Source organism: Tursiops truncatus, chromosome 7 (assembly GCF_011762595.2).
Source record: "Tursiops truncatus isolate mTurTru1 chromosome 7, mTurTru1.mat.Y, whole genome shotgun sequence".
In the NCBI taxonomy this organism is placed as follows: Eukaryota; Metazoa; Chordata; class Mammalia; order Artiodactyla; family Delphinidae; genus Tursiops; species Tursiops truncatus.
In genome coordinates, this window is record NC_047040.1 from 60,320,929 (window position 1) to 60,347,851 (window position 26,923).

Sequence of the window (26,923 nt, forward strand, 5' to 3'; positions counted from 1 at the left end):
TATTCTCGTTCTTCCTAAACGATCCCCACACCTCCTTTACATTGCATTTTAGAAAAATGGACAGATTGTCTATAATCTTATCTTCATGGTAGAAATTTAATATGGAAATTTTAATGATAGAAACTTGAATTCTAAGTGAATTAAGCAGTTATAAGCTCAGTGCTTTATTTTAAAAAATGAATATTATAGAACTGCAGGATGTTAAAACTTCCCAGACCACAGTTTTAAATCACAGACCAAGTTAAAAAATTATAATTCAAACACCTCAGAAATCAAAGGTGCAAAAACACTTGATTGCTTCTGCAGTTAACCTTTATCTTGGCCGGAAAAAGCAGCAAAAAAATAATAGGCAATACAGTACCTTAGGGACTGGATGAGCTGAAGAAACTGCAGCCGGCAAAACTATACTGTGTGAAATCTCTCTTTGTCTTCGGAAAAAGAAATTTCTTCTTTGTTGACTGCTTGACTGCTTGTGTAAGTAGATATGATTGAGTGATGAAGAGAAAATCCTGTGACAACCTAGAAGCAGAAATAGACATATCTTAAGTAAAAAAAAAAACTACTTAGTGCTACATTTTAAGATGTTGCATTGTTGTCTATTAGATCATTATTATAATCCTTTATTGGCTCAAAAAAGAAAAAGCTCCAAATAGAAAGGAAAGCAGTGGTATTCTGAGTTCTAGTACAATAGTAGCAAAGCATATTTATTAGCTAATAGTATGTTTACATAAATGTTTGACAATGGAAAACTCTATTCTAGTGGGTAAGAAACATATAGAAACATCTGCTAAACACCAGGTCTATAAAAAGAGCAATTTCTGCTGTGGTACCTTAAAAGCAGCCATGTCCAGGATGACCCTAGATTCAGGGCACTGTTTGGGTGGCTTTATGTTCTTTAAAGCCATTTTCCTTTCACGACTCCTGGACAAATTACCAGCTGCACTTTTTGCCCTCGATAGGATTACTACTCTGTGTTAAGTTCATGTGCAGCGAGGCATTATACTGAAATTCATTGTAATGAATGCTCGAGTCAGATAAAGACTAAATAGCAAAACTGTAGGGTGTAACCCTGAAAGAAAACGAATGTAGGGTCCTAAAGTACCCACAACAGGAATTTAGAAATATCTATCAAAATTTTAAATGCACACATCCTTTGACTCAGCAATTCATCTCCTAGGACTCTACTGTATGCAATGATGGATGTTTGAAGATGAACTGTAGCACTGTTTGTGGTAGAAAAAAATGGGAAATAATCCAAGTGTCCAATCGTAGGGGACTGGTTAAATATATTATGGTAAATCTATACAACAGAAAACTATAGAGGTATTAAAGAGAATAAGCTAAATCATCTCTATGTATTGACATTGAAAGAGGTCACAATATATTGTTAGGAAAATAGCAAATGCTGAGCCGTACATATTAGAAGTTCATTAAACGGAGCTTATGTAAAAAGCTCATGTAAAAAGAACTTATACATTTATACAGGCTTGTATATGCCTATAAAATTTCTGAAAATTGATATTCAGCAACAGTGGTTATTTCTGGGGTATCTGATTGGGGCTGGGGTGGGGAGGAAGACTTACCGATTCCTTCTGTTTTCTTCTATACTGATTGACTTTTAAAAACATTCACTTGCATTACTTTTATAATTAAAACAATAGTTTTAAAAATCCCCAACATGCCATAATTGCATGTCAGGGGTTGGCAAACTACAGCCCAAAGGGCAAATCTGCCCTGCTGCCTATTTTTATATAGCCCCAACCTGAAAGTGATTTTTATATTTATAAATGGTTGAAAAAAATCATATTTTGTAATGTGAAATTATACAATATTCAAATTTCAGTGCCCATAGATAAAGGTTTATTGGAACATAGCTACACTCATTCACTTACAATTAGCCATGGCTGCTTTTGAGCGACAGTGGCAGAGTTGAGTAGTTGTGACAGAGAACATATGGCTCACAAAGCCTAAGATATTTACTACCTGCCCCTTAGAGAAGAATTTTGTCGACTTCCGGTCTAGAGCACTGGTTCTCGAAATGTGGTACCCGGACCAGCATATTAGTATCACATGGGGAAAAGATGCAAATTCTTGGGCCCCTCCTCAATTTACTGACTCAGACTCTGGGATGTGGTCAGCAATCTGTGTTTTAACAATCCCTCACCAGAGTGATTCTCATGCACACTAAAGTTTGAGAATTACTGGCCTAGAGTAATCTTTCAGCTGTGAAACATAATGGAAACACAAATTGCAGGTGAGTATTAGCCCCAAAACTCAAGATCTCTAAGTGGGAGAAAGGAAAAATGGGAAAAAGGCGCAGAAGCAAACAAACCCCTAAAGTCATTGATTCAGTGTCCTAAGTTTCACTCAATTATGTTCTTCCAGAAAGCTGAAAGTAACATTGTTGAATCAAACTTACAGAGGTGTTTCAGGTATTATTTTAAACAATTCCAAATACCAGACAAAATGCTGCCAGTAATATCACTTCTTTAAAAAAAAAAAAAGTTGCTTGATAGAGGCAGGTACATATTCCCTAAAGCTTGTAAAGTACAACATTTCCCTAAAGACAACACCACCAGCCCCAGGATGTTAATTGTCTATGAGGGGCAGGGTAGTTTCCTAGTAAAAGCAGATGGTCGGAAAGCAGAAGCCTGGACTTCTGTCTCAGCTCTACTACTTGGTAGATGTGTGGCCCTGAGCAAGTGTCTTGTTTTGAGTCTCAAGTGAGAATTAATTGGAATAAAGTCTGTGAAAGTGCCCTGCCTTTAGTAGATGCCCCCCAAAATGGTAGTTCCTTCAAGAATACTTGAAAAGTAAAATGAGAAAGAAACCCTGGGCTTCACTATAGCTTCTAATACTGAGAACTTATTGTGCGTCAATTACTATGCTAGGCCCTTTACATGTGGTAGCTCATTAATCTTCCTGAGAACGCTGTAAACTGTAAACTGTTATTACTCATTCCACAGTTGAAGATACGGAAGCACACAAAGGTAAGTAACTCTGCCAGAGTGCCAAAGCTGCGGAAAAGCAGGTCCAGTTGCCTTCATGAAGTATACTGCTCTCTCATGCGTGAGAAAAAGATGAGCTAACAACACACAAGGACACACTCTGAAAATGTAAAAGGCCTCACAAAACTAGTAAAAGTTACCACTATTATTATTTTTTTTTTGCAAAAGTGGTGATGGGTTGACCTAATCCATCCTCTTTCTCAAGCCAAACTCCCTTTGCTGACCAAATACATGCTGTAGAGGTTTGGCTGGGCAGTCTGTGGACACAGAATGGAAAAATCTGGGTCCCAGTTAAAGCCAAGGAAAGGCTCAGGTGGAATCAATCCATGATTCTGGGCTCCCTAACTGCATCCCTAGGTAGGACCAAAGACAAGCTCCCAAGTGTTTCCCTTCTGAGAAAAGCATGTATTATGATGACTATTAATAACGATAACACTAATAGAAATAGAAAACAATAATAGTGGTTAACACTTAATGGCCAGTTTCTTTAATTAAGCACAGTGCTAGGTGCTCCACACACATTAAGTCTTACCAGTGCTGTTAGGGAGGCGGGCAGCTGTTGATGTCACTAGTTTATGGATGAGGAACAAAGGCTCACACCTCTGGTGGCCCCAGCTAGAGTCCTCGAAGTCTGAATCCAGGGCTGTGTCTGCCGCTCCACGCTGCCTTTCAACAGTGTGCACGGGCTCTAGTAGCTGGTATGCTTTGCTATAGCATGTGTTTTTTCAGGGATTCAATTTCAAAGAAATTTTTTTTGAATCATGAAAAAAAAATAAACATCATGGAACCAGCCAACATTCAGAATGAAGGTATTTTTCATGAAAAGTCTTAGAACTGATTTAACTGGGAGGCATTGTGGTAGTGAAAATAACATGAGCTTTGAAGTCAGATCTGAATTACCAAAACTTCTGAGCCCCATTTCTTCACCATTACATGGGAATAGTAGTGCTTTCCTCACCACCAGGTTGTTGTGAACATTAGTTGAGATAACACATATCCCTAAACCATCTTTTAAAAGTAGGCACTCTATGGGGGAGTTCCCTTGTGGCCTAGTGGTTAGGATTCCAGGCTTTCACTGCCATGGCCTGGGTTCAATCCCTGGTCGGGGAACTGAGATCCTGCAAGACATGTGGTGTGGCCAAAAAAATAAAAAAATTAAAAAGTAGCCACCCCAAAAATGTTAATGTCTTTTCCTTTCCCTTCTCAACACTCAACATGTTTATCTGTGGGCCTTGAAATTTACTTATTCTTTTATTTGACAATTACTTACTGAGCTCCTCCTACATGCCATGCTTTGGACACGAGGTGAACCAGGTGACAAAGTCCCTGCCTCAGGGAGCTCATATTCCGTGGTGCGACACAGACAAGAAGCAAACAAATACATTTGATTATAACAGATGGTGATATTCCTGATGAAAAATGGGCCCGAATGACACCGCATTGGAGCTAGAGGTTCTGCTCCTGGTCCTGCCAGGAGCTAACTGTGTGACCTCGGGCAGTAACAACAGCAGTGAACACTGGCTGAGAGCCTACTGGTGCCAAGCTCTGTGCTGAGCACTTCACAGACACTATCAACTGCTACAGAAGGTTTAGTAAAATGAGGGAGTGAACTTCATAATCTTTGAGGTCTATTTTTTTTAATAAAAATTTATTTATTTATTTTGGCTGCGTTGGGTCTTCGTTGCTGCGCACGGGCTTTCTCTAGTTGCAATGAGCTGGGGCTACTCTTGGTTGTGGTGTGCGGGCTTCTCATTGCGGTGGCTTCTCTTGTTGGGAGCACCGGCTCTAGGCACACGGGCTTCAGTAGTTGTGCCTCGTGGGCTCTAGAGTGCAGGCTCAGTAGTTGTGGTGCACGGGCTTAGTTGCTCCGCGGCATGTGGGATCTTCCCGGACCAGGGCTCGAACCCATCCCCTGTATTGGCAGGCGGATTCTTAACCACTGCGCCACCAGGGAAGTCCCTGAGGTCTCTTTTAGCTCTGACAATGTGTGCCTTCATTCAGCAGCTTCTGACTGTCATGCTATGTCCCAGGCAATGGGACGATGTAGAGTCTGATCAATTTTAGGACTCATGTAGATTTTTTTCAATGCAGCTGATAACATGAAAGAGAGGTCATCTTTATCAGTATTATCAAGTTCAAGTACACAGTCATTACAGGGGGAATCTTTCCAATGTTCTTAAACTCAACGCATGAAGTCATCAGGTCTCTACTAGGAGATCTGAATGAGGCTTCTCAGACATTCACTTCTAGAATGAACAGTGTCGCCAACATACCGTTCTGCTAAATAACAGGCTCACTGCCAGAAAGAGGCAAGCACCTCCACACATGACTTAAACATTGGGAACACAGCCTGAACATATCCAATCTGTTGACAATTATGGTTTTGCAGTGTTCTCAGCAACTCCACTTCCATAAGATACATTTTTATTGGAAGCAAAATCTTTTCTTTCAATCTGATAAAAGACACCCTATAAATGTTGTCACAAAGTAACAGGATAATAAGGTACCATACCGTGTTTATTCTACTAACTATTCATTACAAACCAGAAAAAAAAAACCAACAATTTAGTGTTTTCACAGGTGAAATGAAGAAATGGTCTTACATCAATATGTGCCTTTAGAAGATAATGGCTCTCCAATTAACATGACAAAAAATGCGGGGGGAGATCCTCAACTTTGCTTATCATAGTGTAATTCATAAATAGCAATTAACAAATTTTTTAAATGCAGAGGGAGTAAAATTAAAATCCCCCATCCCAATTATACTCAGGGTCACAAACTACATTATCTGCTATAGATCAGTCTAGAAAAGGTTTGTTGAATTTCCTATATATTTCCTTTCTTTGTAAAAGCACTGCTTTGTACATCCAAAATGAACACATATGTTATACATCTGTTATATTTCAATTTAAAAAATAACTAAATAGAAGAACTGCTGATACCTTCTAATAACTACATGTAACTTCCAACTTGCTACTGTCAGTGTTACACAGCTAATTTGATGATGTCCATCATCAGAGGCAGGGACACCAGGCAGGTTTCCATCAGCCTCGGGACTGGCCCCTCGGTCTTCTGGGCATCATCATTTACCCAGGACTCACAGCAAACCCTCTTTTGTTAAAGCTATTTTTAGGAAACAAGGGTTAAGTTGACTAATCTGAAGTTTAGGAGATGCCAGTAGGAAATCATCAGAAACCTCAGAAGAGGAGAGCCCCAGATCAGCAAGGAGCTGCTTTGGACTAATTTGATCTTAAAAGACATGATCATAGCAAGTGTTGTTACTGTCAATTATGTAACAGAAACTCTATATAGGGTTTCCTTAGGCAGTAAATCTATACATTATTAGTTATGAATACTAGAATACTTACTGTTATCACAGGTAATAACAAGAATTTATTTTCAGTGTCATAAAAATTCTATTAGCTCCTAGTTTGAGCTGAATGTCAAAAATTATAAGCAACTGCTTCTTTCCTTCCACGGAGGAGCACGCTGTGCGGCCTGAATGTCTATTGAAATTGCTATATGACCCTTGGATCCTGCAGCACATTTTTCATATTCTAAATTTGTATTTGAAATGTAAATCTAGGTTACAGTTTTAAATATTTTCATATTCGGTAATAACATCAATTTCTAAAAGCTGCATTTTATTTCCCTTTACAGATTAAGTCTGAAAGGTGGGACTACAGAATTCAAGTATGATGGGGGAAGAATGCATTTAAAATAACTAATATTGCTGCACATGACATGCCCTATATTCACTGGCCTCTTACTCAGGGTTCATTTTAATTGTTATCTGCGCGTGCATTCTATACCACATAATGAAAAGCTTCCATTTCACCCACTGAGCCCTGGGTTTTTATGTGCACCTCTACTAATGACCCTTAATTAAGCCGATTTTACCCTCGGAAATGCAAGTTTTCTTTTGGTCAACAAGTATTTTTAAGAGAGAGTTCTGAATGAACTTCCAAAGAGACATTTAAAATGCCTATTAATGCTTATTATCTTAAGCAGTTGTAAAACTGAACAAAGTACATTTGTACTCAAGTGTGGGCTACCAACACCTCTATGTTTCACTGTACGTTTCCAGGCAAGCACTTTCACCCTCCAGAGTGCCATCAATCCTCAGTTACGGTATGTTTCAGAGGCTTCAAGTATCTGGGTAGAAAGCAACACAATAAAGTAGCCCGTATCACTTTACGTTAGCCAACAATGTCAACCAGAGATAATATGTAATTTAAAAGACACCCTGTAAAATGTCTTGCTGAATGTATTTTTTCGTAATGATCAGCAAATGTCAAAGTCTAGTAACAAAACTATTATTTATAGCATATCAACATCTAATTGATTTTACAAATGGAGGCAATTATTTTGGATGAAGGGAGGAATGCCTGCCAGATTTAAATGATTTATGATTACTAAGAGAAAACAACGTTTTGCTAATTCATTTTCAAATATGGCTCTTACACTCATTGATGATTTTAATTTTAAATCAAAGGATTTGCTAAAATAATACATTAACTCTAAAAAAAAGCAACTTGTGACAGCAATTCAAGATATTTTTAACTGTTTAGAAATATTGCTTCCTACAGTAGGCTCAGGAGGGACTGTACCACAGAAATACATTTTCAAGGTGCTGATTTAGAACCACAGAAAGATCACAGTTCATGAACTCCAACCAATTACCCAGGGTAGGAGTACAGGCTCTTACAGCACGGCGAGTGCAGCCATGTCTCATATTTCCTGACCTAAAACATTGACTGTCCGCTTGATAGGTTTGATAACTTGCACAAATGTCGTGAAAGGAAAATTAAATAGTCTGCCTCACTCTCTGTAACTCCCATTGATTTTTATAATCTAGTAGTAAGAGGTACATGTTTTAAGAGTAAATGAGAAAGAAAGTTCCTTCCCATATCAAGGAGACTATAACGCAGAAGAGAAGCTCACATTTCACAAGAAATAACCTGTGCATCTGTTGAAGAAGAAGAAGAAGAAAAAGAAGGGAAAAAACCCAAAAAGGCTAGAGGAATGCCCCAGGCTGAAGCAGATACTGATTGGGCAAAGCTTAAGGACAAGGGCCCTTGGAACTAAACAAAAGCAAATTCATTCTGTTGACAGATGTTGATTACATCAAAGCAACAAGGAGCTCCCCCAACTCCCATTTTTTAAAAAACAATTAATACCTCTCTATAATCTACACAATAAGGACAAAGTAAGTTTTTAAACCAATCATAACAGACATTATTAAACTTGTTTTTTAAAAGTTTTGGTTGAGTTCTGGTGTGCTTTTAGCTATGAGCTTCTCCAAACAGTGCTTTATTCATTCCCACGGACATGTCTGGGGAGCTAAGCTGCCCATGCCATCAGCCCCTTCCTTCCAGGGGTTAACTGCTCTGACTGCCAAATAAAATACAGAGCAAGCCATGTAATTATGGAGACAGTCAAAGGGCAGGCTCTATTTTGAAATCTATTTGCACGGACAAGGTCTTCCAATTGAGCTTACAGGAAACAAGCTGGTAAAGAGCCTCCTTTTCCCCAGATGCTTTCCACACTCTTTCTCCAATTCAGAAAATCATGGATATGGACACCATACACCATTACTTCCTGGATTTCAAGCTAAGATGCCATTACAAGGAGAAGAGTGGATCTGTTTCACAAACCTGTAAAAAAACCCTTTTTTTTTCTTAATTAACAGCATTTGGCAACAGCATCCGGCAACAGCCTCTGGACGATAAAGCTACAGTGTTTATTAAACAACATTTCTCAAGAGGATACAGGCCAATTGTTATGCAGGTGTTGGAAAACAGATCATTTTCTTTAATGCTCAAAATAAAGCACATAGTCAAGTCTAAAGTACGCTGGCATAAACACTTATCTGAAATAAAGATTCTACTCGACATGCAACAGGGTTGTCCTTGAAGTTATTTATAGCTAAGATGGCTAAAACAGTAACAAAGATTCCACAGAAATAAAAAAAAAAAGAAATGTGTAAAGTATTTTACGTGACACAAAATCACAAGTCACTTTTATGCTGAAACATAAAAATTTGTCCGAGTTGCTTAGAGCTCTAAGTTTGCAATTTCTATGAGACTTTATCATACTCATATTAGAATTGGGCCACTACAACTAATAACACTAAGTAGTCAGAGGAAGGTGAGATAGTAGTCTTCACCACACATATGAGGCTGTGGATGTAACTCATCATCAAGCCTATAAACCAGAGCCTGGGAGTCCTGGTTCTAAAGAAGATGAGCTGGAAAGCCAGCCACAGAGCACTTCTGGGAAGAGGAAGGGTGGAGGCCTGAGGGCACCCCCTACCAATAATAACAACATTCAAGAATGATGCCCAGGTCATGGCAAAACATGACCTTCCCCAAGGCTCCATCAGGAAGTTGGCTCGGTGCTACATCCCTCTTCCTTTTTAACAAAATGTATCAATAGCAACTGATAGAGTATAATGTCAATGACAAGTTCAGAAATGGGTTTAGGAAAAATACTTCATTTTGCTTCTTAACAAAAGCTAATTGGATAATATGTTGTTATTCATTAATTTGCATCACTAGCATCACCTAGGGATCCGTGATTTAAACGAAAAGCATTCCCCTCTTCTTGGGTGACAAAAACAACCCAACCTATTCTAGAAACACAGATCAATAAACATACCTATTTAATAAAGTAGACTCATGTTTGTGAACCTAGAAAAAAGTTCCTTTAGGCCGGCCCAATCATAGCCAGGGGAGGAGTGTCAAAGATTATAGTAAGAACACAAAATGTAAATCTAAAAGCAGATCATTTGGTGGATAAGTGGAAGTTACACAGAAATGATTCATCTGTAAAAGGAACTAGGACTGCTGTATGAAATTTCTCCATTTAAGATGAAAAACGTTTAGTTCAACATTTGAATTTAAATTCCTCTTTATAATCATAAAATATTGAGTCACACTGAAATAGTATATGCTTAGAAAATCCCATTGTGTCTCAGCTAAAGTTTAGAGAAAAGCAGCTTTTTAGCGCTTCAACAATACATATACTCAGGCAACTTCTTGGACAAAGAAATATTGTACCCTTTCACAGGAAATAAAGAAGCTGTTGATTAGGGCTGTGGTTAAAATGTAATAATTCATTCCAGTTGAGCCCTGTGAAAAATGTCATCAAAATATCATTTTCTTTGCCAGATTTTCTGGATGCCGTAGTATCATTTAAATACAGAATAAAAGTCAAGCTCTGATCAGAGTAGAAGTACGACACCAAAATGACCCAAAAGCAAACATTCATTCTGTCAAAGTAACAGGAAAGAATTTCACACAGTCCTGATACCCAGAGAATGCACACTTCTAGGTTAGCACAGAACATCTGGCAAACTTCAACTTTCCAAAGTCTCTCAAAAAAACATTCCTATTACCTCACATACTTGGGTTAAAGAAGAGGAAAACATAGAAAAAAATTTATATTAAAGCACACAAGTAAGCATCAGAAAGAGCAGTTTCACAGAAATAACACATGGAATTCAATTTTAGAGAAAGTCTGTACAAAAGTATCATGAGTTTACAAAAAACTGACATAATAAGAAAGTCCTTCTTTAATTCTTCAAAAAAGACTATTCTTAAATACTACTGTCATGTAAAATACTACTCAAAATATTAGTTATTTGGATAAAAATAGCCAGTAATAGAAGATGTTGGGACTTATAATTTATGATCAAAGGCACAGCTTTAGTATGAATATTTTTCAATTGTACTAAAGCCTTTGAAAAGACTGTAATTTTAATCTTCCTCTCACAACAGGGTCAACTGAATTCTATATGCAACACGCTCTAGTTATATTGTTGGATGCATTTCTTTTTTCTTTTTTTTATGAGCCCTTTAAAGTTATTTATGCAAATAATTGGTATAAAATAGCTCAGAGCTTTGACCCAAACTACAGTATCATTACCAAAAAACCTCTACAAAACCCCAAAAAATCTTAATATTTTCCTGAGAATGCTTTCACTGTACAGCTCCAAGTGAAAGGCATGGAACAAAAAGAAACCATTTGAATATAAATCCTACGGTGGTATTTTGACAATCGTGGGAGTTCTGCCCTGTAACCAGGCAATAGAAGTGGTAGGTAGTTAGGTAGGTCAATAATCACAACCGAAAATAAGAAAGCTAAGCTCCAGGAAAACAATATATTTTCAGCTTCTGCAGTTGAGATTACACAGATTCAAGACAAGAGAAGCCAGGATCACTCATCAAGGAGTCATTTTCACAAAAAATAAAGAGAAAATACACAGTAGCCTCTTTAGCAAAAGAAAAAAGTTCCGAATTATCTGAAGGTAGTTTTTTGAAGTGATGTAGTTATGTTGCCACAAACAACTTTATATTTAATTCAACTATGTAGCCTTAGTTAACCACATGAAGAAATAACAACTCCATTGCTTTAAGAATTAATGCAAAAAGTACAATGTATTAAAATGGTACAGGCTTAAAAGGGGAGTCCCACAGAAGCCTGCTTACAAATTGGCTCTTGTATTTTTTTTTTCAGATATGAATGCTCAGCTATAAAATCATTATTTTCTGTACTAAAGATTAAAAATGAAAACCACTGCCACCACTACCCAAATGTGTACTCTTTACCTGTATAAAGCAGGCTGCCTCTCATAGCTGAAAACACAATATTACTTGAAATCCGTAGCTGACCAAGGTCATTCACACTTGGTGGAATGAAAAATTCATCATCTCATTTTTAGATTAAAGTCTTCAGTAGAGCCACAGTCCTGAAATATTTAATGTGTACAATAGCTGAAGCATGCTATTGTCTAATGTGAACACTTTCTGAACTATAGTTCTACCAGAGTGTTATAAAACAAAAACAAAAATGCCAAGATAAAACATAGCCCATTTGGAGGTAAAAATAAATAGTAGAATTTCAAACACTTTATATTTTGCTTGTGAATGTGCCATGGGATTTTCCTCTGAAAGGTGTGCCTTTCTAATTATATTTACTTGAGTTCTTGTTTAAATTGTTTTCCCTTCTCTGAGCATTAGTTGGTTTACTTGGACAAGTTAGTTAAATTCTCTAAGCCTTAGTTTGCTCATCCATTAACAGGAATCACAATACCTTCTTCACAGGGTTGCTATGATAACTGTATGACATGAGGTATGGAGAGTGGCACAAGGTAAGCACTCGATAAATGGTAATTATGATCACTGGTTGCCTGAGTATGTATGGGAGAAGGTCACTCTAAAATGGACTGATCAGTAGGTAGAAACCAGCCTGAACATCAAAATGTGTTTTGGATAATTCACAAAGTAAGTACTTCACAAAATATTCATGAGATCCTAGGTTGGGTCCCAGAACTGCTACTTAAAAACCATGCTATCCAAAGCACTGGTCCTCTCCTGCCTTTATCACAGGACCACCCTGACCATCAAATGAGACTGCAGATGTATAAACACTTTATAAACCAGACGGCATCTCATGATTGTAGTGTATTGAGAGAAGGCTTAAATTCAGTAGGATGAATCATGTACAGCCTAATTTTGACATTTTTCTGAGCGTTCTTGGTGGGGCCTTGCTAGAAAGCTGATGGTAAAGTCTAAGGAAAATCTCTTCTTCCATTTAGAAGCATAAACGATCCCAGCTTTATTCAAGAATCATATCCTTCCAAACACATTAGTATATGGAATAGATTTTATATTTGTGCAAAGGGTGGAATGAGAGAAGTATGTTTTAGAAAGATTCTACTTGGGAGTGAACACATCCCCTGTAAAGCTCCTTACCGCAAATAATTTTGAGACAGCAGAATGTTATTTTTATTCTGTTATTAAATAGTGTTCAGTCAATGTTATGCTTAGCCATAAACTGTTACGTTGTCCTTGGTAACCTCAGTAACTTAGTTTGTAAGAGTTTAAACACATTTGTTTGACTATTTAATAGAAATATTCTAGAGCTCACCGAATCTTATTGTTTAAATGTACCAAGAAGTCTCCTTTGCATAAAAATTCCTGTTTATTAAACAGTAATACAAGAACGTATTTATATTTCAAGCACTACCAACATATATCATTTATGACAAAAAAGGCAAGCACTGCATAAGAAATGCTCAATCACTGTCAATCACAAACACTAAAATATAAAAACCAAAGCAAGCCGTGTGAACTGTATTAAATTCAGGTAAGCACAGAACTACCAAAAGAACAAAAAAAAAAACCAAATAATTATCAGTGACTCACAGATCTATTTACGTGAGATACACAAAATAACGTGCAAAGGTGTAACCATGGTAACGTGATAGCCTAAATTGAGTGCCTTTAAAATTTCCACTTATTTAAACACTATGCAAACTGATGTCCTTACAAAATTTAAATATTTCAAAAGTAGTCAAAGCTTATCTTTGTTATCTGATCATTGATCAAAATAGTTTCAACTATAAATCAGCTGTCTTTAAAATTATTCATGGCCCAATTTAATGAAACCATGATAAAAATATCAAACAATTTTTTCTAATTTTTCAGCAAACTATTTTCACAACCACTGATTAACAATTGAAACAACTCAGCTGTATACAATAAATCTCATAATAGTCAAATAATATTAAAACATGCTTTGACATAAAGACTTTTCTTAAACTCACACTGTTGCGTGTAACCACCCCCCTTCTAATTAGCTACTGAAGCAGTAATGCTATCAGCTGTTTCAGTTTATAGGTGATTTTCACTGACAATTACCATTTGAATAGTTTAATATTTAATGCTACAGTTAGTCCTAATGTCTTCTATTTTATTTCTTAAGCTACAGGAGTAAAACATTATTTTGTAGTTCACTGGCTCCCACACTTAAGATGTAATGTTTAGTGTGTATTTCATTATGTAGATGAGCAATGGATGTTGCTTGACATGATTTAAATGGGTCAACAGTATTTTCCTAGTCACATTAATCATTCAGACAGCTAGAATTTAAAATATGGCCTTGAAAACTAAAACTGGAGAATCTATTCACACAAATGACACTCACCATTGGCGGGTTATCTAGGATGTGGTTAAGGAGAAGGAAGAGTTACAGACTTTGAACACACGTTTCATTATTTACTCGGAAACCACTTCAAGACCCTAGCTCTGTTTTCAGAATCTAAGTGAACGCCCACAGGGACAGATTTCTGAGATACCAAACTGTAGTTTAAAAAAAAGCATTAGATGGAAATCTACGAAAACTTTTTCATTTGAGAAGAAAGAATAAAATTTGGGGAGCCCAGCTGTAAATGAGACAGGGCCCCAAGGGTATGATCAGGCAAATGGTATCTATACAAATATACCGCAGCGTGGATGAGGACACAGCACTCACTTTGGACAACCATCATGTCTTCACCCGCTGATGGCTCCTAGGAAGTGAAGAAGAGAAGGAGAAAAAGAAAAAGCAGAACTGGCCTTTAGAAATAGCTGCAAATCATCTTGTTCCAGCTGCATCAAAAGAAAGAATCTGATAAGGAACATGGAGAGAGACAGATGTGAACCCATGAACAGCAACTCCAGTTTCCTCTTCCCTTCATTGTCATGACTGACCTCTCCACTGAGTCTGACCGAGGGACGCTCTGGTCTACATGGCTAGGCAATGTGCTGGAAGACCATCCTGGACAACCATCCTACCACTTTGTTCCATATGAATTAGGTGCTTTCAAATAAAAGTATGGAAGCCACATGCAATCGCTTCCCTCCCACCAGAAGCTCTTCAGTGGGTCTTTGGCAGCTGTGAAGAAGACAGTGCGCGGCATTAGCTTTCTCTTTCTGAACTCACTTCACAAGGGTCATCCTCCTAAGTGGATGTGCTCTGTCCTTGCCTGAAACCACACAGGATGAGCCAGAGTTCATGGGAAGCCTACTTTTTTTTTTTCTGATTATGAAAATGGTGTATGCATGGTATTAAACATTTTTATAACAATACTGAGAAAGCATAAATAGTATAAAGTAAAAAATGGTAAAGAGCTTCCTCAAATGATCACTGTTAACATTCAGCAAACACACTTTAGACCATTTCTCTATGTACCCATTAATATATTTTTATTATATTTTTAATAGTATATTAATTTATATTTTATAAATATTCTGTTTGTACATGTAGTTTTATAAACTGCTATTCTGAAAGCTAGTAATTTCTCTCCACAGTATACAGAAGTTTCCTGTCTTTTTTTTTAATTAATTTTATTTTTGACTGCGTTGGGTCTTCGTTGCTGCACGTGGGCTTTCTCTAGTTGCGGCGAGTGGGGACTTCTCTTCGTTGCGGTGCGCGGGCTTCTCATTGCGGTGGCTTCTCTTGTTGCGGAGCAGGGGCTCTGGGCGCGCGGGCTTCAGTACTTGTGGCCCGCGGGCTCAGTAGTTGTGGCCCGCGGGCTCCGTAGTTGTGGCACACGGGCTTAGTTGCTCCGCGGCATGTGGGATCCTCCCGGACTGGGGCTGGAACCCATGTCCCTTGCATTGGCAGGCAGATTCCCAACTACTGTGCCACCAGGGAATCCCAAGATACCTGTCTTTAACAAAAACTATAGATCTACATGATACTTTTTATCCTCCTGGGTTACTGGTTTCATAGTACTCCTTTATATGGATGGGTAACATAGCACTTTATTTAACTGATGATGAGCATTTAGGTGAGTTCTTCTGTTTTGTGCCCTGCACAATATACCTTTTACAAATACATGTATTTGTAATTTTTTTTTTTAGCTTAAATTCCCAGAAGTAGAATTCTTGGGTTAAAAAATATACAAAATTCTGACATATCTGCAAAACTGCTCTCCACAAAAGAGCAATTTATATTCCCAATGGTACCTATTCCCCTACACCCTCACCACTATTATTAATGTTGAAACCTTTGTCAGTCTGATAAACGAAAAATGGTATCTCGCTTTTACTTGTTTTTCTTCAGATACTACTGAGGTTGAAGATCTCTTTATTTATGTATTTATATTCTTTTGTGAACTCTCCATTTACGCCTTGTGGGCTGTTTCTTACTGGATTTACTTTAAGTGTGCTCTGTGAATTAGAAACATTAAACATTTGTGTACTATATTGTTTCAAATTTTTTTTCAGTTTGCCATTTGCATTTCAACTTTGTTTAAAGTGTGGGCTTAGGGACTTCCCTGGTGGCTCAGTGGTTAAGAATCCACCTGCCAATACAGGGGACACGGGTTCGAGCTCTGGTCCGGGAAGATCCCACATGCCGCGGAGCAACTAAGCCCGTGCGCCACAACCACTGAAGCCTGCGCGCCTAGAGCCGGTGCTCCCAACAAGAGAAGCCACCGCAATAAGAAGCCCGCGCACAGCAACGAAGAGTAGCCCCCACTCACCACAACTAGAGAAAGCCTGTGCGCAGCAACAAAGACCCAACACAGCCAAAAATAAATAAAATTAGATATTATTAAAATAAAATAAAGTGTGGGCTTATATTGAATTTATAGATTAATCTAGGGAGACTATGACTCTCTAAAATATTTAGTTGTCTTATTTAAGAGATGTCCTTACATTTACTGCAGTCTTCTTTACTATATCTCAGTAGACATCTAATGTCTTCACATAGGCCCTGTATATTCCTTATTATTTGTTTACTCTGGGATATTTTATATTCTTGGTTGTTATAATAAATGGATTTTTTCCATTATATTACCTGCCTAAACATAGGACAATAATTGTTTTTCTTTTAAAAAAACATAAGTTTTAAAAAGTTGAAATATAATATTCCAGTGTCATACTTTCATGCTCCTTAATATATAAAAAAAATCAAACAGACATACAGACTCACATGCTTTTTCCACTGGAAAGAAGTGAGTTGGGACTGACTGGGTTTAACTAGACTTTCCTTTCCATCACTGCCAACTCACCCCCTCCTACCTTGTCTCACCCCAACGTTATCCTCCCTCTTCTCAAATATGAAGTGTTAAACGAGGTAGGCTAACAGGTGCTGGAAGTGCCAGTAAATTAAAGGCACCAAAAAAGGACAGATTTTTGGCAAAGGTTTGATATTTAAAATGTTCCCCCTCAAAAGCAATGACCTAATCATGAGGGGTTGGGGGAAAGAGTTAGAACTTTCTAAGACTTATTATTCTACACTTACCTAAATTTACAGCTTAGTCTTGTTTTTGTGTTGAGTTGTGTGTCTGGGTTGGGATGGGGCAACAGTAATCTTTTCAGTGGTAGGGTTCCATCTTAATTCAGCCTTTATGCAGCTGTAACTGTGCCTGTAGGCACAAGAAGGTCTGACTGCATTGAGCAAACAGCACAATTACAAAAATTCCCCTCATCTTATAACAGTGAAAGAAATCAAGAACTTTAAATAAAAATAAATTTAAAACTAATCTGCCAGCTTTCCAACCAAGGTCTCTGTATAGCTCTAGTTGCCAGGATCCTCTCATATTCAGTTTGACTTCCCCCTGGGAAGACAAATGTTCCTTAAAGTTGTAGAAGGGGGGCCAGGGTGTGTGTGGGAAAAATCCTCTCCTTACCGTTCTCTTAGAGCAAATGCTCTCCTGACGTATTCTCTTCCATGAGTTTCAGAATACTACTTCCAACTCCACCTGCAAGTTTGGAAAATCCCTATGACATAGATTTGGCAGAAAAAAATGACTACTTTTTTGCATTATAAATATCTGATCCACAGGTAATAGCATGGAGGATTGTACCCTTTTCTCTACTTTTACCTATATTTGAAATTTTCAATAATAAAAAATTTAAAGAGCATTTGGTCTAGCACTAAAAAAGAAAAATAGCTTTCCTAAAGAATTCAAAGAGGGCTTCCCTGGTGGTGCAGTGGTTAAGAATCTGCCTGCCGATGCAGGGAACACAGGTTCAAGCCCTGGTCCGGGAAGATCCCACATGCCGTGGAGCAACTAAGCCTGTGAGCCACAACTACTGAGCCTGTGCTCTAAGGCCTACAAGCCACAACTACTGAAGCCTGCACACCTAGAGCCTGTGCTCCACAACAAGAGAAGCCACCACAATGAGAAGCCGGCGCACCTCAACAAAGAGCAGTCCCTGCTCACTGCAACTAGAGAAAAGCCCGTGCACAGTAACGAAGACCCAATGCAGCCAAAAATAAAATAAAATAAAATAATTCAAAAAGTGTAGGAAATAGAAGAGTTATTCTAAATCTAGCATGCTGTTTACAATGAAAAAACAAAGTATTTAAAATGAGCATTGATCTGCAATTGCTCCTGTTAGGAATAGCCCCAGGACTGATGCTTCTTGATGGTAGAAACTGCAGAGTTATTCACACATTTCTAATTTGCAGTTTACAGCAATGCATCCTTCTTTGGAGTAAACCTGGGGTTGAGTTTTAACTGCTCATATGTTATGCAAGTAAAACCCCTAAAGTACATTATAGCACAAGAGGGCACAGGTTTGGACACCAAACTCTTTCTGAGCACAGTGTGATATAAGGTGCTGGCTGGGATCTGAAAAGTGTCTGGGGCTTGGCCATCATGGTGATATACAGAGAGGCAGGAAGTCTTCATGGAAGTTCAACACTGGAAGTGCTGAAGAAACACTGCAGTGAGGGAAGTTCCATTTCCACCTCTGTGTCATAAAACCTTAGGCAGCAAGTAGATTTTTGCACAATGGTATGGGGCCCCTCAGGTAAGTATTTCAGGGATAATACATAAAACAGGAAGGCCATAAATCCTGTAAAGGGGGTAGCAGTGGACTGACATGGACAGAATTTACACCTAGAATTAATGTGTCATCATTACCAAATCCACTCTGCTCTCAAATCCATTGCCATGACTAGATGATGCTGACCTCACTGAGTTATCTGAAAGGCTGGCAATATTTGGGTTTGGTGACGCTAACTTCAGACCTCATAAATATTATGTAATTCTAGTCTTTTTGCCTCTAACCAACCAGCCTGACTGCAATTTTCAGCCACAAGTGGCAAACTGACATTGAGAATTTATGAGCTCTGCCGTATTAGTAATGCACATTTCCTTTTGAATTATTCTAGCCTGTAGCCTGAAGCAGATCATAATTATCATTCCTTTCGCCATACAAATCTGAAGATCTAAAAGTGATTCAGGTGGCAACATCAACGTTTCAATGTTCTATGTAGGTTGGTAAATAAAAGCCCATATATGACAAATGAAAAGCACATGGATATTTGTATTGCTGGAATTTTAAGATATCTTAGCTTATTAAAGCTTGGTCCCCATCACAGTGTGTCCATATAAAGTGATTCCCTATCCTATTAGAGATGTTTTTCACTTTACTATCAAACAAATGCATGTTGTACGGTTTGCGTGGAGCAGGATATTCAGGTAGTCAGTGAGCCATACTATGGAAAAAGTTAGTTCTACACCAAGATAAATATGTGGTCTTAGCTGTTAGGAAAGCATTTTCCGACATAAGCAATGTGTCTAAGTTCTAGGCTAGCCCATTTGCCCATAATACAACTGAAATACTACACATTTGCAACGAAAAGAAAAAGCTAGGAAACAATTCAGCCGCAAACACCTGATATTTTAGCTACATTATGGATTTTCTGGGAATGTTGCTGCCATTTACAGTGTGGTTTCTAGAGGAAAACATGTTCTACATGGACAAGGAGGGAAAGTGAAATGCCCTCTCTATGGCCTTCTACCTCCCATTCTCAGTCTCTTCCTCTCCATCTCCCACTGGAAAGGGGATGGAGGCTGAATGGCCCTGAAAATGCTAGAGAGGAGAGTAGGTCAAGTCTCATTCCTTCTCATAAAAGCTGTACCAGCCCCAGAGCTAGGATCCTCATGCTGCTTCAGCTTCTTCCAACATCTAGAGCAAGTGGAAGGAAGCAAGTCTGTTTTGAAGTTCAAGCAACCCCATTCCCTCACCCTCAGCACCAGAATGAACACCTCAAGCCCCAGTACAGCCACCTTGAGAGGAAACAAGGTGGCTCTGTGGGACTACTGTCACTCTAACTGGAGTTCACCAACATGGGCAGGAGGTCTGGTTAATAATAACTTAGATGGAGCCAGGGGAGCTGGATTGTCTAACTTCAGTTTTGGCTCTAAGATTTACTAGCTGCCAACCTTCAGCAAGTTACTTAATCATTCTGTGCCTCAGTTTCTCTATCTGTTAATAAAAAGGGAAAATTTTTTAAATTGTGAGGATTAAATAAGTTCATACGTATTAAGTGTTTATCATTATGGCACCTGGCACATAGCAATCAAGAAGTTGAGCTATCATTCATTATAGGTATAGTATCACTTTGAATGAAAAAGGTACATAAATGCTTTCTCCTTTTTTAAAGCTATATTATTTTTTCCCTCTGGTCTCCAGAACAGTAGTGGTTAGGTAGGAAGATGAAATTTAGCAAGTGGGGCTTCCCTGGTGGCACAGTGGTTGAGAGTCCGCCTGCCGATGCAGGGGACACGGGTTCGTGTCCCAGCCCAGGAAGATCCCACATGCCGCGGAGTGGCTGGGCCTGTGAGCCATGGCTGCTGAGCCTGCGCGTCCGGAGCCTGTGCTCCACAACAGGAGAGGCCACAGCAGTGAGAGGCCCGCATACCGCAAAAAAAAAAAAAAAAGAAATTTAGCAAGTGGACATTAATGCCCAGAAACAGTTTATGTACCTCTAAAATACTCCTACACTCACAAGGATGCTTCAACATATGCAAATCAATCAATGTGGTATACCATATCAACAAAAGAAAAGAGAAAAATTATGTGATCATCTCAATAGATGCAGAAGCATTTGATAACATTCAACATACATTCATGATAAAAACTTTGACCAAAGTGAGTATAAAGGGAACATATCTCAACATAATAAAAGCTATTTATGACAAACCCACAGCCAACTAATGCTTAATGGTGAAAAGCTGAAAGCCTTCCCACTAAAATCTGGAGGAAGACAAGGATGCCCACTCTCATCACTTCTATTTAACTTTGTACTGGAAGTCCTAGCCACAGCAATCACACAAGAAAAAGAAATAAAAGGTATCCAAGTTGAAAGGGAAGAGGTAAAATTGTCATTATATGCAGATGACATGATATTCTAAATAGAAAACCCTAAAGACTCCACACAAAAACTATTAGAACTGATAAATGGGGACTTCCCTGGTGGCGCAGTGGTTAAGAATCTGCCTGCCAATGCAGGGGACACGGTTTCGATCCCTGGTCCAGGAAAATCCCACATGCTGTGGAGCAACTAAGTCCGTGTGCCACAACTACAGAGCCTGTGCTCTAGAGCCCACGAGCCACAACTACTGAGCCCGCGTGCCACAACTACCGAAGCCTGCATGCCTAGACCCTGTGCTCCCTAACAAGAGAAGCCATTGCAATGAGAAGCACGCGCACAGCAATGAAGAGTAGCCCCCGCTCGCCGCACCTAGAGAAAGCCTGCGCACAGCAAAGACTGAATGCAGCCAAAAATAAATTAATTAATTAATTAAATTAAAAAAAAACCCTCCTAGAAGAGAACATAGGCAAAATATTCTCTCACATAAACTGTAGCAATACTTTCTTAGATCAGTCTTCCAAGGCAAAAGAAATAAAAGTAAAATACTCCTCTACACACACACACACTCCTCAAATAAAACCCAGACTTCTAAATTATAAGTGTAAATGAGTAACAGACAACAGTAAACTTATTTATCCATGTTGTTTTTACTAATAATTTTTTTTTTTTTTTTTTTTTAGCTGCATTGGGTCTTCATTGCTGTGCATGGGCTTTCTCTAGTTGCGGTGAGTGGGGGCTACTCCTCATTGCGGTGCATGGGCTTCTCATTGCGGTGGGTTTTCTTGTTGCGGAGCATGGGCTCTAAGTGCACAGGCTTCAGTAGATGCAGCACATGGGATCAGTAGTCGTGGCACGTGGGCTCAGTAGTCACAGCGCGTGGGCTTAGGGCACGTGGGCTTAAGTAGTTGTGGCACACGGGCTCAGTAGTTGTGGCTCGTGGGCTCTAGAGCACAGGCTCAGTAGTTGTGGCACATGGGCTTAGTTGCTCCGCAGCATGTGGGATCTTCCCGGACCAGGGATCGAAACCATGTCCCCTGCATTGGCAGGTGGATTCCCAACCACTGCACCACCAGGGGAGTCCTACTAATAATGTTTTAAAGAAAGCATTTTAAAACTTAATGCAAGTACAGGTGAGGACGTGGGGCAACAAAAACACTCAAATATTACTGGAGAATGTGTCGATTGGTACAACCACAATGAAAAACAGAATGAAGTCACTAGTTCAATCCCAGGTATACACGCAATAAAAATGCATACGGAGGTACAGAGATGCACCAAAAGACATGTACAAGAACGTCTGTAATAGAAAAAAAGTGTAACTAACCCAAATGCCCATCTACAACAGAATGGATAAATTATGATAAATTCATAAAATGGAAGGCTATACAGCAACCAAAATAAATGAACTGCACCTACAGACAATAATATGGATGAATATTTAAAACATGAAGTCGAGTCAAAGAAGCCAGAAAAAAAGAGAATCTGTGATTCTATTTATATAAAGGTACAAAAACAGGCAAAATCGAATCATACTCTATAAGAATCTATACATGGGTGGGGGTGTGGTTAAGAATCCGCCTGCCAATGCAGGGGACACAGGTTCGAGCCCCGGTCCAGGAAGATCACACATGCCACAGAGCAACTAAGCCCGTGCGCCACAACTACTGAGCCTGTGCTCTAGAGCCCGCGAGCCACAACTACTGAGCCCGAGTGCCACAACTACTGAAGCCCATGTGCCTAGAGCCCGTGCTCCACAACAAAAGAAGCCCCTGCAATGAGAAGCCCGCTCACCACAATGAAGAATAGCCCCTGCTCGCTGCAACTAGAGAAAGCCCACGCGCAGCAGTGAAGACCCAATGCAGCCAAAATAAATTAATTAGTAATATTTAAACTAAAAAAAAAAAAAAGAATCTATACATGGGGGTAAAACTATAAACAAAAGTAAGAAAGTGAATACTATTAAAGTCAAGATTGTGATTACCTGGGAGATGAAAGAGATTTGGACTGGGAAAGGCAATGAGAGTTCTTCTGAGGTACAGGCAACATTCTGATTTTTTGTTTGTTTGTTTTAACTGGCACAGTAGTAATATAGGTGTTTGCTTTACAATCACTCATTAAATTGCCCAATCCTTTTACACATGTTTCTCTCTATATATTATACTTCACAATAAAGTGCTAGAAGGGAGAGAGGAAAGAAGGCAGGAAAAGAAGAAAGGAAGGAAGGAGGGAAGGAGGGAAGAGGGGGAGGGAGGGAGGGATAAAGCCAGAACTAGAAAACAAAATAAACCAAAAAAAGGATGAGAAAGCATTCTAACAATCGGGTTTCTGTATATTATGATGCAAGTAATTCAAAATATTAATATGTTATTATTAATATTATAATAATATTCAAGCAATTTTTAAAAATCAAGTAAAATAGGAAATCAGAAATAATTCACAATTCTTATTACACAGTGAAAATTAATAGCATAGTTATCTATATTATATTTAATTGACCAGGCTATTAGAAATTTGTATTTGAAAAAAATTAAAATGAATTCTTATAATTATTCTATTACTACAAACTAGTTAATAAATATCTTCAATGGCCATATAACGTATATTCTTATTCCAGGGCTTTTTAATTGATATAACGTACATGGGACAACTATACTGCTTGCTGAAGCAGAAAAACCTACCAAACTTTCTTAGCAGGAAAACTGTATCCTTTCAGAAGCTTTATAATAACAATAATAAAATAGCTGACATGTTTATAGCAATTTACAAAATAACTTCATACAGATTATTTAATTTGGTCCAACAACTTGTGTAAGGTAAACTGGGAAGATATTCTTGTATGTATTTTACAGGCAAAAAACCCTTGAGACTCAAGGGGGTTAAGGGATTTGCACAAGATCACAAAAGTTACAAGTGGCAGATCTGAGTTTCAAACCTGAGCCTATTTCTTTTTTTCGAGTTTTTTTTTTTAATTTATTCTTGCCTGCATTGGGTCTTCGCTGCTGCGCGTGGGCTTTCTCCAGTTGTGGCAAGCGGGGGCTACTCTTTGTTGCAGTGCGTGGGCTTCTCATTGCCGTGGCTTCTCTTGTTGCAGAGCACAGGCTCTCTAGGTGAGAGGGCTTCAGTAGTTGTGGCACGTGGGCTCATTAGTTGTGACGCGTGGGCTCTAGGGAGTGTGAGCTTCAGTAGTTGTGGCTCGCGGGCTCTAGAGCGCAGGCTCAATAGTGGTGGCACACGGGCTTATTTGCTCCACAGCATGTGGGATCTTCCCAGACCAGGGATCAAACCTGTATCCCCTGCCTTGGCAGGCGTATTCTTAACCATTGCACCACCAGGGAAGGCCCTAAGCCTATTTTTTTAAAACTTTTTTTAAAAATAGAAAATTAGAAACATATGCAAAAGTAGACAGATTACTATAACAAACTCCCATGTACCCATCATCTAGCTTTAACAATTATCCACTCATGCTGATCTTGTTTAATCTACAACCATTCTCCCTTCCCACTGAATTATTTGGAAGCCAATCCCAGACATCATATCTGTAAATATTTCAGTATGTATATCTAAAAGATGAGAACTCTTTAATAATTTAACAATATAATCATATCATATTAAAAAATTAATATTAATTCCTTAATATATCAAATATTTGTAGTCTTCAGATACTCTCCTTTTGTCATATATATGAAAATTATATATATATAATTATATATAATTCAATTTTTTATTAAACAAATGATTTGTTAAAATAGGATCCAAAGAAGATCTACACATTGAATTTGATTGACGTCTCTTATGCCTGTTTAATCAATTCCTCTTTTATTTTTTCTTCCATGTAATTTATTGTTAAAGAAATGAATTTCTTTGTCCTTAGCATCTTCCTTACACTGGAATTCACTAGTTATATCTAGTGGTGTCTCTGTCCCTTATATTTCCTATAGCCTGATATTAAACCCAGGGACTTGTTTTGATTCAAATTCAGTTTTTTTAGCAAGAATATTTAAGGGGCGGTCTCTGACAGATGTCTCTCTTTTTGTGATGTTAGCAGCCACTGATGGTCAGTGCCTAGATCCATTAATTCATTAGGGGTTTGCCAAGTGGTAATATTTCATCAGTACTTTTTAATTCGTTGGCAGGAATATTTCTATAAAGAAATCCTTTCTTTTTTTTAGACTACGTATTTGGCCATCCTGACGTTCAGTTCATACAGGAAATCAAGCTAATGGCTTGATTCTTTCTCTCTACTTAACCAGTTTTCAGAATAGCTAGTTAAAAGCTCAGAGCTCTCAACAATAAATTCAGTGTTCTTAATCAGAGATTAGATAAAATTTCTATCTAAAAGATTCTGATCTAAAATATTATCTATTTCTGTGTAAATAATTTCTATATGAAAGATTGAGTCAGTGAAACTTAATTGCACTTTGAAGTAAAAATACTGGTCAGAGTCCAGTGAAACAGAAACATTCTATTAATTTTTATCATAAAGTAAAAACATTAGTCACCCAGGCTTAATAAATCACATATCTCCTCCATGCTTTTCTCCTCACACTTCCATTTGGGGGGTGGGGTGGAGCTGGAAGATTAGAGGTAACAAGACTGCAATTTAAAGCGGGGGGGACCCAACTCCAAATGGATTTTTCTTTAAGAAAGAAACCCAAAACCGAAAGAAAACAGGTAAAATTAGCTATTGGAAATTATGGCCATGTGAATCAACCCTTGCTCCCCACATCTGGCAGCACTTAGCTCCCTGAGGGCACACTTGGTGCCCTAGGGCACCGTTACACATGTTTGACCAGCGGGGCAACAACAAAGGACACAGAGGCTATAAAAAGAGGCAGCAGGTAACCATCAGGCCGGCCAAATGGCTGAGGCACTTTGACAAAACACACAATGAAGCAACTGGTTATTCCCATGGCTGAAAAGTCAGCCAGGGAGGGCTGTATTTTAGGATTCAAATTCCACAGCGTGCCTCTTTAAGTCACTGGGTTACTTCCTTGTTTTAATCAGGTCCACAAATTCTCCCTTTTCTTTCAGATACTCAGTGAAAAACATGGGAGACAAGCTGTATAAAGTGACCTTGTGTTCTTGCCAAAAACCCATCTAAGAATTCAACTAGACTGTTCTCTGGACTTTCCCCCCAGACGGTGGAGGCAGTGAAGGTGCCAAGTTATTCTGCACACCCTGTGGCATCCTGCTCCAAAAGAGACAGAAGTGTTCACGAATGACACGGTCCATCTGATTACACCCATTCTACAACTTAGATGAGTACAGTACAATTAGTTTTAAATACAGCGCCCACATAAGCAGTCATTTCATATTTAGGAAGTAGGGGCTCTGCCTTTCCCACACCCTAAAGCCCTCTTTTGGAGCCCTTGGTACTGGCGTGTCTCCCTTCTCTCCCACCAAGAATGCCCACCCTCCCCTCCACCTCTTCACTAAGACTATTAAAAACACATCAACTCATTCCTTCGAATCCAGTCTTAGCAAAACACAGGAATGATAACGCCTATTAAACAAAGGCTTTGTGTGGATATTCCCTTAATCCGAAGGAATGACTCTAATTGTAGGAAATTTTAGATTCAAACAGGCTGTAGAGTGGAGATATTTGGGGGCCAGCGGACCCTTCCAGTGTTTTCAGTTACACCACTGTTAACAATCTGCTTCATAAACATGAAGCTCTGGGGGGAAAAAAACCTATAAATGTCTTTAGTCTCCCTTTCCAGTGAAATATTTCTGAATTATGAGCTTTTGAAAATGATGAGCACTTACAATAAAATATCTCTAAATTATCTTGAGTACTTATTCCATAAAACAATTTCTTAAAAGTAAGCAACAGGAAGATTTCTTGAGGTATCATACATACATACATGTCGGTGAGTGTTTAATTGTGGAATTAAGATACCTTTTAGCAAAAGCGTCCCATACAATTAAATGTTTGGAGAAGCTAAATATATTTACTTTTTTTTTTT

The 26,923-nt window shown here is 38.5% G+C and overlaps 1 protein-coding gene across 3 annotated transcripts in view; it reads right to left on the minus strand.

Moving 5' to 3' along the window:
* Window positions 1-26,923, minus strand: part of METAP1D (methionyl aminopeptidase type 1D, mitochondrial) — a 78,699-nt gene that overhangs the window by 17,104 nt on the left and 34,672 nt on the right. For all 3 annotated transcript variants that reach the window (XM_073807576.1, XM_019923141.3, XM_073807577.1), the window contains exon 2: window positions 362-519. In XM_073807576.1, coding sequence (XP_073663677.1) covers window positions 362-519 — 158 coding nt within the window. The remainder of the gene's footprint in view (window positions 1-361; window positions 520-26,923) is intronic.